The sequence below is a fragment of the Lampetra planeri genome, chromosome 51 (assembly GCF_965212315.1).
Source record: "Lampetra planeri chromosome 51, kcLamPlan1.2.h2, whole genome shotgun sequence".
In the NCBI taxonomy this organism is placed as follows: Eukaryota; Metazoa; Chordata; class Hyperoartia; order Petromyzontiformes; family Petromyzontidae; genus Lampetra; species Lampetra planeri.
The window spans coordinates 7,515,024-7,530,453 of NC_136157.1; the positions used below are offsets into that span (position 1 = coordinate 7,515,024).

The 15,430-nt window shown below is 47.4% G+C and overlaps 1 protein-coding gene across 2 annotated transcripts in view; it reads right to left on the bottom strand.

Moving 5' to 3' along the window:
• MFSD1 (major facilitator superfamily domain containing 1) overlaps positions 1–13,895 on the bottom strand; it is a 21,183-nt gene extending 7,288 nt beyond the window's left edge. Inside the window, exons 1-15 of one of the 2 annotated variants that reach the window (XM_078616589.1) lie at positions 13,690–13,895; positions 11,340–11,392; positions 9,659–9,771; positions 8,610–8,652; positions 8,406–8,473; positions 7,808–7,916; positions 6,746–6,845; positions 5,704–5,802; positions 5,034–5,145; positions 4,406–4,462; positions 3,368–3,524; positions 2,395–2,492; positions 1,792–1,904; positions 1,340–1,387; positions 197–257 (exon numbers count right to left, since the gene is read on the bottom strand). In XM_078616589.1, coding sequence (XP_078472715.1) covers positions 197–257; positions 1,340–1,387; positions 1,792–1,904; positions 2,395–2,492; positions 3,368–3,524; positions 4,406–4,462; positions 5,034–5,145; positions 5,704–5,802; positions 6,746–6,845; positions 7,808–7,916; positions 8,406–8,473; positions 8,610–8,652; positions 9,659–9,771; positions 11,340–11,392; positions 13,690–13,864 — 1,406 coding nt within the window. In that variant the 5' untranslated portion in view covers positions 13,865–13,895. The remainder of the gene's footprint in view (positions 1–196; positions 258–1,339; positions 1,388–1,791; positions 1,905–2,394; positions 2,493–3,367; positions 3,525–4,405; positions 4,463–5,033; positions 5,146–5,703; positions 5,803–6,745; positions 6,846–7,807; positions 7,917–8,405; positions 8,474–8,609; positions 8,653–9,658; positions 9,772–11,339; positions 11,393–13,689) is intronic. The other variant, XM_078616590.1, reaches the window with a different exon arrangement.
• Positions 13,896–15,430: the final 1,535 nt, after the last annotated feature.

The window sequence follows — 15,430 nt, forward strand, 5'->3', positions numbered from 1 at the left end:
ACTACTACATAGTTAAAACGAACTAACATTTGGTATTGAGCTCATAAGAGAGCAGCAATGACTATTTCATTAAAACACAATGTATTTTTTTTCACGTCAAAAAGCACATCACGGAGTCTATACAAAGTGCTGTTCTGTGCTGGGGGATGCTGTGCATGGCAACTGGTGGCACCGCGTGCAGAGACGTTGTACTCACTCAGCCGCATCGAGCTCCCGTTTCTTGTCTCTTTCCCTGGAGGAGAGGTTGAGGCCGCCGTCTGCACACGGCACACGGCACACGGCGGCGCAGCGCGCGGCGCGCGGCAACCCACCCGGTGAACAGAGACGCATGGAATCTCGTAGCCAGCACACGCATGGAATCTCGTAGTTGCAGGAGCCGGTGTTATTGTGAAGTATGTTCTCGCCACCGTGGCGAGATGTTAACTACATTGCCTGATATACAGGAGGCTTTGGGTTCGATCCTGACCCTTGACGCATGTATATTTGGGGTTTGCGTGTTCTCACTCTTCCTGTGGTTGCGTGGATATTACTCTCGGTCCACCGGTTTTTTTCCTCCATGCGTTTTAGAGTATATGGCTGCTATAAATTTCCACATGATAAGCCACTTCATTGAGCTATTATTTGCAGCCAAGTCGCTTCTGAAAAAGAGCTACACAGCTCAGTGGGCCTTAGCTGGTAAAAATTGGAAAAACATGTTGAACGTCTTTCTCACCGTACGTAGCCAACCGTGCTAATCGGAGGTGCACAATTAAAGTAAACGGTGGACGACTGAGTGCATCAACTATGAATGGTGGCACGGAAGAACGCAACATTTAAACCCCGTTTCCCCTTTTTTTTAAACCCCGTATCCTGACCCTTGTTGTGTAAGGAAATATTTGTTTGCATTTTTAACCCCAAGCACATGTGGTTAATGCAGACTTGATGCCTTGTTGGTGTTGGAACATCTTACCAGCTGTATTTATGTATTTTCCTTTAACATTCAATAGCTTGATGCTGGCAAAAGCGTCCCATCGATATGCACGCACCTTAGTTGCCCTCATCGGTGTGCAAGAGGAGAATTTCACCTGGCAACACGTGGCTGCTAATTTTAATACACTCAAGTCACTACTGTCACTGCAAGGTTGACACGCACGTTAATGTTGAACTTCTTTCGGACGGTATATCGCCAACCGTGCAGATCGGAGGTGTGGGGGAAGGACAACAAACTAAACACAAAGCACAGTTAAGGTGTTTTTTTTTTATGTGTAGCTCCTCAAAAGGAACTTTAAAGTCCTATTGGGTGCTCTGAAAAGGAGAAAGTTTGCCACCCCGGTCGTTAGGTGTGTGCACAGGTGCTCACCTCTGATCAGGTCGATCAAGTAGAGTAGAACAGTGGCGATCAAGGCAACTGGAAGACAAAGGGAAAGGCATTACAACACGAGAGAGAAGGAAAACGTTGGCCTGACCGCATCCACTCGGGAATTAAAAATCCAAGCCAAGAGCAGTTTATTAATTAGCAGACCCTCGGCCAATCCTCTGCGAGATGAAGGCCGCTCCCATGCGGTGTTAGTCACGAAGGCTGTTTGACCATACTTCACCACGCACGGTCATTGCGGTTTGGGGTTTGGATGTCACTCGCCACTGTCGTTTAGTAGTGGCCGGGAACTGAACTTAGATCGGCGGGTTGATGGCGAGCTCGCATATGGATTCTTTGCAACACTATCCAACACGCATTGTGCCCCACACGCGTTGCACCCTGCACGCGTGCGACAGACGCGCTGGCCACCCACACGGCTCGACGGCGCGACTCACAGCACAAGCAGATGCAGAAGAAGAGCTCCAGGAAGAGGTATCCGCTCGAGTCCAGGATGGAGCCGGCAGCAATGGCAATCACCGCCAGCCCCAGGTTCTGTATGGACTGCATGCTGCAGCAGCAAGGCACGCGCGATTGTCAAAACAATCCCAACAGTTTACAGCGAGAAGACATTACTCGTGATACGACACACAACCCCCGTATAAAAGTTCCACAACATGACGAGTACTGCGATATCATTCACACATACTGCCCATTTTGTTTCAATCCAATGCTGGATGAGGGGCTTCCCCACGCCTTGCGGGCTGTCAGACATATTTGACCGTACTTTACCACGCTGGTCAGAGAGCTTAAGGTGGTGGTGGGGAATGTCGAACAATCGATTTTCCTGCAATGACCCCTCAACTTCCCCCAACGCCTACTAGGCCTGCCCCTTGCCCACGGTGCCCACCCATCCAAGCACTATCCAGGCTCACGTTCTGCTTAGCTTTACCGTTCGGTATTGTGCATTAAATTAACCAGAGTTACCGTTTATAGTGTTCAAATCGTACAAACTAGAGTATGACTTAAAAAAAACATCGACATCCCAACACCACACTCACAATCCATAGGCTGTCCCCAGCTGGTGCTCCGGCACAATAAACGACACCATTGGCCACAGCGCACACGCCAGTAGAGAATACGCCACTCCCATCAGGCTCTGCGTGGAAGACACACACCATGCATTAGGGCCATGGCATTTCACAGTGAACGTTAAAGATGCTCTGCTGTCGCCTTGAGTAAAAGTGCTGGCGTCAGGATCAAATTTCACAAAATTGAAAATTACTCAATTGGGAATGTACGTAGCAATCATTGCACCTTACTGGCAGACTAATCCCCCAGGTCACTCTTGCAAATGAGACATCCTGTTCTTATCCTAAGCACAACAATCGCTTTTACTCCAATGCGCTGGCCACCACGTGGCTCCGTAGCATTCTGTTTATGAATGGAGGTCACCCATCCATATTTTGCTAAACAGACGAAAAGATTACGACGGAATTTATAATCGTACAATAAATCGCAATATTGCCATATAGTGGCAGCTCTCCAGCTCGATGTGGAAAGCAATCCGTCACTGGTGTGTGTACGCTCCTGTGTGTGCCTGCGGCTACAAACACCACCCCCCAAGGACTGTACACAACTTCACGCCCTCCCAAATATAGATCCCAAAGTCATTGGGTGGGGGGGTGTTTGCAATTCACAAACTCTCAAGACAGCAATTGCACGGCTCAATCACGTGCATCTGGATATCTCACCGCTGCTCTTCATAGGCAATACGAAAGAATAAGAGTGCCATGCTTAAATTTCGATTTAAAGCTTTCGTGACTGCAGGGAATCATCTTCTTGGTTCTTTCGGTAAAGTCACGTAGAAGGGAAATAATAAAATAATAAAAATAAAACATAATAAAATAAATCTCATCTCATTATGTTTTATTTTTATTACTTCATTATTTCCCTTCTACGTGACTTTACGGAAAGAACCAAGAATAAGAGTGCCATGCTTGCGTGTGAGAACGAGTGTGGACGCGGTCTCACCATTGGGATCCAAGGATTCCAGAAGGTGAAGGCGAGCATGACGTGAGCTCCCAGCGTGGCCAACACGGCCACGAGCACCCACAGGATGTTCTTGCCCACGCGATCCACCATGAAGCCCAGCACGGGGGACGCGGGGGCCGAAATGACGTACACGATGCTGCACGGCAACGCAACACAAAGACGCACGCAACAAGGACCATAACTCAAAACACATACACAAGACAGATAGATAGCAAACAGATACAGAATCTGAATATGTATTATACTGGAGGAATCCGTTGAGCTATAAAGCTCTTTTTCACAGGTGTCCAGTAGGGGCAGGTCAGAACGTTACCAAAAGACGATAGGAGTGCACAGAATAGGAAAGGTAAACAAATACCATGTGCTTATGAAGATATGCAAGACACACAATACAGGCCACGTATAGAAAACGATATGCAAGTGCAATTGTTTGGAAAAAGCTATCGTAGAAAAGTAACGAATATTCATGCATTTACTTTCACCACTTTTTTTTACCCCCCAATGGTATCCCGATTGCGCTATCAGCATCGGTGTCACGGGACGAGATTCCATTTTCATCTCTCGCACAGCACTGCGACCCTTCTCGTCCGGAATGGCCCACAAAAGCAGACATCAAAGAGCCCCTCAAGAGCTATTCTGGTCCACAGAGGATGGGGCAACACTTTCCCACCCACTCCACCACATCAGTCATGTTCGTCGCATGACAGCCAAACAAATATTTTTTATTCCCAAAGCTGGAATTTTGCCAAAATGAAGTGCATAACCAGACTTTACGCGATGGACTGGTATATGTGTGTAGTTATTGGTGACTGGACTTAGACCATCAACTCACTGCACGCGAGAATCTGGTTTAACCCAAGGGGACCGTCTGGATTCGAACCCAGGATCTCAGCAGTGCTGGATTCAGTGCTATGAGCGGAGCCACCTGTCCAGTTCAAACATGTAACAACATTGTTAAAGTTGTCATGATACACGAGTGAAATTACAAATAAAAAATTACCTTCACCAGGGTCTTACCTGTTAACTGCTCCTGCGCTGGGGGCACTGAAGCCAAACTTCTCTTCAAAGAAAACTCTAAAAACGTTCAGCACAAGGTGGGTGGGGGGGGGAATCAGTAACGAGGGGAGTAATGCTCATGTTACTCTTGGAAACGAACTATCGTGGTCTCCTAAAGGTCTCACAGGGTGACGTAAAATAAATACCATCCCACACGTCACGTACAATATTTACAGCCCTTTGTCTCAATCCACTGTTGGGTGAAGGTCGCTCCATGTCGTGTTGGCCACGGGGGTCGTTTGGCCATACTTCACCACGTTGGTCACTGCTCATTGATCAAAGGGGTTGCCCAAAACTTGTTGACAAAATCCAATGGTTTGTTTTCGCTCTCAAACATGCAAATGTATTGCCCTACACAGCTTGCCCATCGGCTTTCATATCGATAATGAAATAGTTCCAAAGACACAGTTGGAGAGCATTACATCATCCAATGTGTCTATTTAATCATTAGGCTTTCACAACCAATATATTCTTTATTTGAGCTTGTACGCCACTGCCAACGAAGTCCTTTGCTTTCTTGACGATGAAAATGTTACGTGGCAGGCGGTGGCAGTGGGGGGTAAGGGGGGTGTGCTCTTGGAGTACGTACTTCCCCAGGCCGATGAATGGGAAAACTGCCACGTAATATCCGACGCACACCATGAAGACCATCCAGAGCGATGCTGGGAAGTCCTTGACGTCGGTCAGCCTCACCACCTCTCCTGCACGACACAGCGGGCGTTCAAGCGAGGCCAGCCACCACATAAGGCTGTGTTGGGGCTATGTGTGGGGTAATTGTCCCATCTGCATATTTGTGAAGGGCCATTGCCCAAAACGTAATCGATATATTTTTATTTTTAAGACATTGTTATTAACGAATGTGTTAAAAGTGTTTTCTGTAAATTAATGGGTTATCTAAACTATAAAAATAATATATTTTACCGTGTAAGGCCCACACTGAGCGATGTAGCTCTTTTTTAGAAGCGACCTAGCTATCACGAAGTGGCTTATCACGTGGAAATTTACAGCAGCAAAATACTCTAAATGCATGCCGATTCAAAATGTCGAGGAAAAACCAGAGGACCCAGAGAAAAATCCACGCAACCACAGGGAGAACATGCAAACTCCAAATATACAGGCATCAGGGTTGGAATTGAACCCAGGACCTCCTACATACCAGGCAAGGTGGTTAACATCTCACCACCGCGGCACCATCCTCATCTCCTACCATGATTTATATTTGACGCAATTACATTTAACCTCTGCTCAGTGCAGCCCACCTGTTTTGCCTTGCTCCTTGTGCAGGATTTTTTCAGCACGCTTGTCCAGGAAGCCCAGGATGAGCGCACACGCCAGCGAGAAGAGGCAGGTGACTGACGCTGGCGCAATATCACAAACACAAGGCAACACAAACGCGTTCTTTTTTGTAGGGTCTAAAATGGGACCGCATCACAACACGCCGTACGGAAAACAGTATTTATTTTATAGAAGCAGTTGGCTAGCGGAAAAGAAAGGAAGAGTCTGAGCCTCGATTTGAAAAACTCCTATAACCAACACGGGGAGGGGGTTAGGAAGTCTATGGGGGTCTCCATGTGAGTCTATCGGTCTCTGCGGGATTCTATTGCTTTCTGTGCAAAATTGTGGGTCTGTGTAAGTTCATGAGTTTGTCTGCATATATAGGCCTCCGTGTTTTTGTCTGTAGCTCTAATTCTGTGGCTCTCTGTGTCAGTCTATATAATACAATGTGCATTTATGTACCATCTCAAATGAGACCGTTGTACAGAAAACAATGGGCGTATTTATTTGATGTAATGAGGCAGTGAATCAGACTGAGGAAATAAAATTAAGGTTTTGAGCAAAGGCAGGAAGTCGATGGCATGGATCGCTGGGGGAAGGAAGGGAGATCCAAGCACAAACAACACCCCACACATCACATTCGGCAGCAGCAGTGCTGGGTGAAATGGTGCTTTACAATAGCAGCAGCACAAAGTCCAATAGAAAAATCCCAGCATTGCCCATCTCCAATTTATCACGAAATATTAAGACTGGTTAAACATTTGTGAAGTGCATTCTCTCTTTAATCCCCATGCTCAAACCTAGTTGCTTTTTCACATTGGAAAAATGATGGCATTCACTGTCATTCTGGGTCTTTGAAAACACACCCGAGTGCAACAGGAGCGTGCAATCAAACAGCAACGTCACTCGAAACGCGTGTTGTTGGTTCAATGTGGAGCCGCTATGAATGCGAGAAAGGTTGATTTGCCATTGGATGGTGCTGCTTGGAAGAAAACCGAGGGGTGGGATGCATGGCCTACCACCTACCGATCATGAGAGAGATGCCCAGGCAGGAGTGACCCGACCCATACGTCTGTGCCACTTTGTTGTACAGAATGCCCATCACATTCATGTTCACTGTACTTCCCTGGAGGCAGAAGCAAACACATAGAAGGTGTCCATTAAAGGTGTCACCATTTCATTAAAAAAATCCCGATTTAGATTAGACATCATTTGAATTCACAGCGCTCACTCAGCCCTGAATATATACATGGCGTGCAGAGGTATCATCCATAGACAGTACTTCATTGGATAAAACCAAAGAGCAACATCGCCCCCTGATGACGAAAAATAAGAAGAGGTTTTATACTTTCTGGTGTGAAGATGTTGAAACACCAAACAGAAACCTTTTGCAAGGCATCCAGTCTGCATTAACCACACGTACTTATGGTGAACATGCAAACAAACGTGCTCTGATAATATCTCAGCATTGTCTTGATTGGCCTACACCAGAGACAGCCTTCTGCATGGCCTTGTCTCACCAGTGTGAGATCAGAGAACAACGCCAAAAGGCCAACAGGACAAAGACAGTGCCAGTATCAATGCATCAAAAGCTTGGGGTGAGAAGTTGGTTTTTCACTTTGTAAAAAAGATGCCATTCACTGCCATTCTGGATCTTCGGATCCACACCAAAACCACCCCATCGCTCCCTGTTGGCAGGCTACCCATTGGTGTAACTGTAGCACATTCGTGGTAACGTCGCATTATAAGAATGGCACGGATGTCCTAAGCACGAATACATATTGTTGTTAGTTGTTAAAGATGTTATACAAAAACTATGTATATATACATTCACGCGTGGCACTACGAAGATTGTATCGTACCAGCCTCGTCCCCATAAAGGTCCACATGTCCACCACAGCATTGGCAACACATCACCACCTCCGATTAGCACTGTTGGCTATGTACGGTGCGAAAGTTCAACATACACACATACATCACGATTCTAACTTGCCATTCTGGATTTATTTTGGTGGTTCCGAGGCTGGCCAAATACGTTTTGAGTCTCACTGCTAACCGGCATACAAAGACCAGCTCGCACAAACATACCAATCGAGCCATGCTGAGCTGCAGACCAAACACCAGGTTCAGCTCCTTGCCTTTGAACCAGTTCACCGCGTACGTGTTTTGAGCCACAGCCAGAGACTCCCCGCCGATACTGTGAAATTCAGACACGTAACAGAGCACAGAGCACGAGTATATTATCAGAAAATGTTTGTTTGCGTTTCAGTTTCATTTATTAGGTATAACCCTGTGAGCCATGCGGCTCTTGACTCGGGTGCGACCGCAACAAAACAAAAACATGAACAAGAAACATCTTAAAATGACTAAGCGCAACAGAAAAATCCAGGAAAAAACAGCAAAGTCTTCCAGAAAAAGCACCGTATACCAACGTCGTGTGCAAAAATCACCAAAATGAAGCTATAAAAAACAATGTAACAGTGATCATGGAGACTTAATGCCTTGCAAAAGGTTTCTATTTGGCGTTTGAACATCTTAACACCTCCAGTTTTATTGCCAGAAAGGGTAAAGCCTCTTCTTATTTTTCATCATTTTGATACTGGCAAAAAGGTGTCAAAAGTCTAGAAAATATTTTTCCTTTTTGAGATGCTTCTGTCACCAGGACACCCTTCATGAGCACACTTACCCAAAGACAAATCTTCCCAGCTCCATGAGCCAGTACGCATCGGTTAACGCTCCGACAGCAACGATGATCTGCAGCGGTTGCAAAGACGTGACGAGATAAGATCAACACTGTTAATCTGCGGGAAATGCATTTTTGTTAATATAAAAGTTAAAGAAACGGTGTTTGAATATACAATGCGATCGCTGCCAGGGGCACTGAACTCACCTGGCCAATGAAGACAAAGAGGCCAAAGATAATTGTTCCAAGCCTGTGAGAGAACGACAATTGAATTTAGAAATTGTTTTACGTTGATGTTGGGAAAATAACTGAAATATATAAAATACAATTCATCTTAAGAAACAAGAATTAAAATACACTTGCATCAAGATTTGAAAATAGACTGCCATGAAAAGCAGTGAACCAATGCACTGAGAGAAGTGTTTAATCAGTGGACTTTGTCTGCTATGGCAGGTAGATTGGAAACAACGAAGCCGACGTGGAAACTGGAACAAAACTCAAGAGAGTATGCAAAGAAGCATGGAGACATGCATGCTTGGAATGACACTTGGTTATGTATTTATATGGGGAACCTCTTTCGCATCATACGTAGCCAACCGTGCTAATCGGAGAAAAAAAAACACACGTGCCTGTTATCCAATTGTAGTATGAAAATTAATGTGCAAGTTGACCGATCATAAATTGGCCTTTTCCATGACAGAAGGGACTGGGGCATGCTAGAATTATAAACGCAGTCCTGCACGGTCAAAACATATTCTGTTTTTGACCCAATCGTGCGGCAAAGATGCTTGCGGCGATGGATAAGTTACGTTTGCAAGCTATTTCTAAGTGGTAGATCTGATGTGGCCATGAGTCATAGGTTGCCCAGCCCTGCTTTAGACAAATGTACAAATTACATCACATGACAATGGTGGTGAAGGAGAAGTGGCGGAGTGGATGAAAAATAAAATGCTGAACGAGGCAGTCAACTGGGATGTTGACAGACTGTGGTCGTGATAAAGAAAACAGGCCGAGTAAAGGTAACATAAACATCAAGGTAAATCATATGCGACAAAGCTTATACAAACATATTCAAAGTACAGCTCAGGCCATTCATGACATTCTGTTGATCGTAATTGTGTATTCTGAAATAAACTACGTTGGGAAAAGAAGCAAACTCTTTCGATGTGGAAGAAGTAAGGGAAAGAGACGTGACGGCAAGCTGCGGGGGGACACGGGCAGCAGGGGATGTGGGTTCCTTTCATGGCGATTCTCACCTGACCCCAAAAACGCGGTCAATGAGGAAGCCTCCGAAGAAGCAGAGAATCACGTTGGGCCACGAATACCAGGCATAGAGCTGCATGAAGGAGGCGGTGTTCACTTTCATGTCCTAGCACGCACAAGCAAGCCAATGTGAGCACACATACAATATGCACACACAAAACAAAATCCCCCGTGTTGCCTTTCATATACTAACAGTGCAATGGGAATATGTAACTCCAACAAGCATTTGTATTTATTCTAGATTTGAAGTTTTCGTGACTGCAAGGATCCATACTCTTTGGTTCTTTCGGTAAAGTCACGTAGATGAAAAATAATAAAATGAAAATAACTAATTTAGATATTTTCATTTTATTATTTAATTAGCAAATGGTCCATTTTGCTCTAGTTTGTTTTAAAGTTTTGGTTATTGATTTTATCGATTTAACCAATTTATATTAAAACATTGTATGTATGTGAAGTATTGGAAAATGACGGCAGGAAACTCCTTGACGGGAACACACTTCTTTTATTAAATCTTGACTTGTAACAATACAACGCGTGGCCTCTCTTCTTCACAATGCGGTCACCATACAACGGTACAACTCGTGACCTCTTCTTCTTCACCCTACGCTTCTCTTGACTCTCTGGATTCTGTGCTGCTGGCTCTCTGTGCCTCGTGTAGACTCCGCGCCTCGGCTACACTCTTCTCTCGCCTCGTGTAGACTCTGCGCCTCTGCTACACTCTCCACTCGCCTCGTGTAGACTTTGCATCTCTCTCTCTGGCTACACCGTATGCATACTCGGCTCGTGTAGACCTTCCTCTCTCTCTGGCTACACCGTATGCATACTCGGCTCGTGTAGACCGTTCTCTCTCTCTGGCTACACACTATACATTACTCAGCTCGTGTAGACCGTTCTCTCTCGCTGGCTACACACTATACATTACTCAGCTCGTGTAGACCGTTCTCTCTCGCTGGCTACACACTATACATTACTCAGCTCGTGTAGACCGTTCTCTCTCGCTGGCTACACACTTATACCTTACTCTCCTCTATTCTCCATTACTCTCCTCTACTCTCCTCTCCGGGCTCTATCTCTGCACCTTCGTCTTCATTCTTAGATGGTTCCACTTCTGCCCCCTGCTTCCCGGGAGACGGAGCGGATGCGGACCTCAACGTCGGCACCGCTCCTCAGTTACCCAATCCCCACGCGCTATCCCTACGATCCGGTTCCGCTCAGCGCGTGTTTCCACTCCCCGACCAATCACACCGCGCTGCTACCCGATCACTCCCTCTGGGCGCGTCACCGGCACACAGCCAATCAGCAGCACTACCCCCACCCGCGCACTGATGCCTGCTCCTCCCCGTCAGCGCGCGTCACCACACACACACCCGTACATACGCGCTGGCACACGACATATACACCCAGCGCGTATCACCACTACATATGTATAATTTCTTTCGCACCGTACGTGGTGTATATTTTAAGGTTAGGAGTACAGTTGGAATGACTGCTCAAAACACATCCCTTATTTATAGTATTCAATTAATGGGAAAAGCCATTCCCATTCCAAAATGTCATTGTAATCGCGTGTGTTTTTTAAAAACGCATCACATCCGTAAACCAAGGGAACCCTGTAGCGCCAATGCCTAAACAATTTCAACCCCAGTTGGACATTGTAAAAAAAAAATGTACCTGCATAACCTGCGTCTGGAGGGCTGCTGGGTTGTCATAACAGAAGTAGCTTCCTAAGAGGGGGAAAAAATCGCACATTTATAACAAGTTAATCGTGTTGTTGTTCATCTTGGGTAAGAAAAAGGCTTATATATATGTAGGGGTGATTGTCACTCACCATTCAACAGCCTTATTTACAACACGACATATATGTGAGGGAAAATGCCCCATCATGATATCACATCCATTAACTTATGTATCTGTGCAAACGGTATATGATTTGGAAACTTGTGGTTACTCATTAGCTCCCTGGTTTGCCTTAAGTGCAGAGATTATGCAAGACGCCACTCAAATTGTGTACGCTAAAGAATCACATGGTTACAGGCGTTATTTCGAAATATAGTGAACAAACAGCAAGAACACTTATGTCCTTGGGGTATCGTGTCACGAGTTCACCTCCAGTTCCTTAATTGTATTCAAGATCTGAAGCCTCACAGAGTAAAAATCAGCGGGAGAGCACTCATTTCTGTCCTGGCTTACTGTACACGTTTGTATGTACAGTATACTGAACTTCTTTCGTACCGTACCAATCGGAGGTGCGGGGGAAGGACAACAAACTAAACACAAAAGGCAGTTCTTAAGAAATTAGTTTTCAAAGTACGTAGCTCCAGTGGCTTCCAAATATCGTAAGGAAGAGCGTTCCAGACGGACGCAGAAGCGCATCTGAAAGCGCCGCGCGATGCGGTGACCACCGCCTTTGTTCGATGGCCCAGCAGCCAAAAGTACTGAGCTCACAGCAGCCACGAAGGAGACGTTCCCGGCTAGCCTAAAGCCAACATTCCTCGCCCACCCAACATCATCTTATACTTACGCTATTTGAACTTACATTCTTTACCTATGTTATGTATTTATCTTTTAATGATCTGCGCACCTTTCCTACACTTCGCACTCATATCATCTTTTGCGTTGTTTGTCGCCTGTAACTTTCTTCACCCGTCCCTCCTGGACATCTGTGAGAAAGAGCTTCACAGCTCATCGGATTTCTCCAGGATCAATATTCTGAAACTGCACAAGGACACCGGCAAAGCCATTCGCCATCCCACACGACCCCGCCGTGTCCTCTTGGACGTGTCCCCCCTCCTTGGGCTGCCACTCCATTACAAGTCTCGACGATCTGCAGCCATCGCAGCGACCTGACGGCCCTTCCCCCGCACCTCCGACGAGCACGGCTGGCAGAGTAGGGTGCGATAGACGTTGAACATACATGCACATGCTTATCTTCCAGTAACGTGTCCTGCCCAAGCCTTACACTCCTGTTAAGTCAAAATAGTGTCTGTTAGTGTATGTGGCCTGCGTGTGTTGCTTCATCCACGTCTTCCTCTTTCTGTCCCATCATGTATTACCCCGTTCCGTTTTCCAAAATCACTGGACACATTTTCTCTTTCTCATCCCGGGCCACCTTCGATACCCGCCCGAGGTATCGTACACCGATGTGCTCTCCAGTTGTACCCCTCCGGCAATTGTTGAGGAATCGATTAAAAAGGTAACATAATCAACGTAGCAAACAAAAAAACACCAAACATTGTTTTAAAATCAGTGACATGCTTTACCCGCTGCCACATATCAGCAACGTGGTCATTGACAACGATGGCGGGAACGCAGTGGACAAAGGTACAAGGAGAGGCAGTAGATGGGCAGACAGAGGCCCAGGGATTGGGAACACACGCGGGCTCACGACATCCATGGATCTTAGTGAGAAGTGTGAGAGAAGTGGGTGGCCGAGCAGGACGAGACGCGAGAAGTTCAGACTAATCACGGAGGGCCCAGCGAGGAACGGACCGCATCCAAGGGGCCTCTCGCCCGTCCGCCAAGACGACGGAATGGGCTCGTGTGTGTGCGGCCGCGGGGTGGACGGCGATGATGGCGAGGTGGCCTAGAGGCCTTCACGCAGCAGTGGAGTGGCCACATGCGACGATTAGCCCCAACGGGAACTCGCGACAACTACGGAAGTGTTGCGACCAGAACTTCTGCTTTTATGATTATCGCAGCGGCGCCACGTTAATTCGACTTGCGTTGGTCGAACGCTTGGCTTACAGTCGACAAACACGCGGCTCGGTGCAAGCGAGGTCGTTGCCTCAATTCCTTTAAGCAAAAAAAAATCATTGCAATTAGCCACGCACGGAAGGGGGGTTATATTTCATAGCACGCATAAACACGCGTCCCCACTCCCAGCCAATCAGGTTAACGCTCCGGCCTCCGCGTGACTGACGCCGACCTATGAGCGGGTTTGTTTTGAATCCCGCGAGCCAATCACGAGCGGCGGGAGCGCATGCGCGCTACCAATTGTAAACGCGACCAAACGCTCTTATACCGAAGCCCAGGAAGCACATGAAGACGAGGACCACGAAGCGATGGGGAGTGCGCCGCGGGTTGCACAGCGGCGAGGCGCCGCAGCCGGACAGCGCCGCCTCGTCGTCGCCGCCGTCGGGGCCGATTTCGTTGCCGCCATCGCCGGCGCTCAGAAGCGCCTCCGTCTCCTTCGCCATTGTCGCCAAACAATAAAAAAAACCCGGCGCACGTGACCACGAGGCGCGTGAGTGCGCGTGACGTCACCGCTCGGCAACCTACATTTGCATAACCACGCCCTGCGTCCAGAGGGTTTATTTTGCATAACCACGCCCCTTCATTATGCTAATTAGCATGACCACGCCCCTGTTTAATAATTAAATAAAGAGCTGCTGCGTTGGCGGTGAGCGCGCGTGACATCCCAAACTAAAGCCGCTCGCCCCCCCCTAGAGATTGGGGTCGCCACGGTGGCCGGGAGATGTTGACTACCTCGCCTGGTGCAGGAGGTCGTGGGTTCGATCCCGACCCTGACGATGCCTGCTGCTGCTGCTGTATATTTGGAGTTTGCGTGTCTCTCTCCCCTCCACATTTAGAATCAACATCACCACGCGTTTAGACTATTTGGCTGCTGCAGTGATAAGCCGGCTTGGTTGAGCTGTCAGCTGTGGCCAGGTCACTTCTGACAAAGGGCTACGTAGCTCCGTGAGCCTTACCTGGTAAAATAAAAACAGTTTCTAGTTTATAACTCATCATTGCCACATGTACATCAGAAGCGGCTCCTTAGTCCCGACAAACATTTAACTTCCTAAAACTTTGTTTGGTAAAAACACACAACAATCGCCATTCACCACTAAGTGGCGGTGACGTCACCACGACGCTTGTGCCAGGCCATGTGCACCTTGAGGCAACGTGAAGTGTCGAACGCCCGCTGGCAGGAGGTCACGGGGCAGACCCAGCAGGTGCCACGGGTCGACTGACTGAGATGACCGAGATGACTGGCTGATGCACCACCTGTGCCCCCTACTGTGCCAACTTGCTGTGCTTTAGCCACCCGGCGCTCCGCTCGTTGTTGTGAGCGTCGCTCCTCCACCCTCCGTTGTTGTTGGAGGGCGACTGCCTCCAACTGCCCAGTAGCGTCCTTCACAAGCCTCCTCTTGTGCGTCCTTCACGAGCCTCCTCTGTGGGTTGTTGTTGAAACAATATACTTTAGGCTCCTTGAGGCTGTCCTGGGTCCTATTATTAATATTATTTCAACTTGTTGGAAATTATAAACAAAAATGACAACCTCCCGTAATAGAGCATTGAATGCGCACATTAGAGAGGCAACAATTGGTTCTGTAATTAAAAACACCGCTGCTGCAAATCACAATTGGTTTTGAGACATCGCGCGGACTTGATAATGTCGACTTGCCGCGCAGTGTTGGCTCTCAGAGAGAGAGAGAGAGGGAATGACTCGGAGGGCGTGCGGAGGAATCGCAAACAAGCGGAAAAAACAGCGGCCACGCGGTGAGACGGTGACGTTTCTCCCCGCCCCCCTCCAAGCTCTGCAATCCTCTATGCATGAAGGTGTTATTGGCCAATTCATGAGAATATACACGTGGGAGGAAACCGGAGCACCCGGAGAAAATCCACGTGTGCGAAGGGGTAACACTCGATCCCATAAGGATGGGCCAGAAATGAGTCCACACTTGCTGTAATGCCTTCCAGCAAGGCAGGGTACCACGGCACCTAGACACACGAGAAGGGAGTTTCAACATCATTTGTGC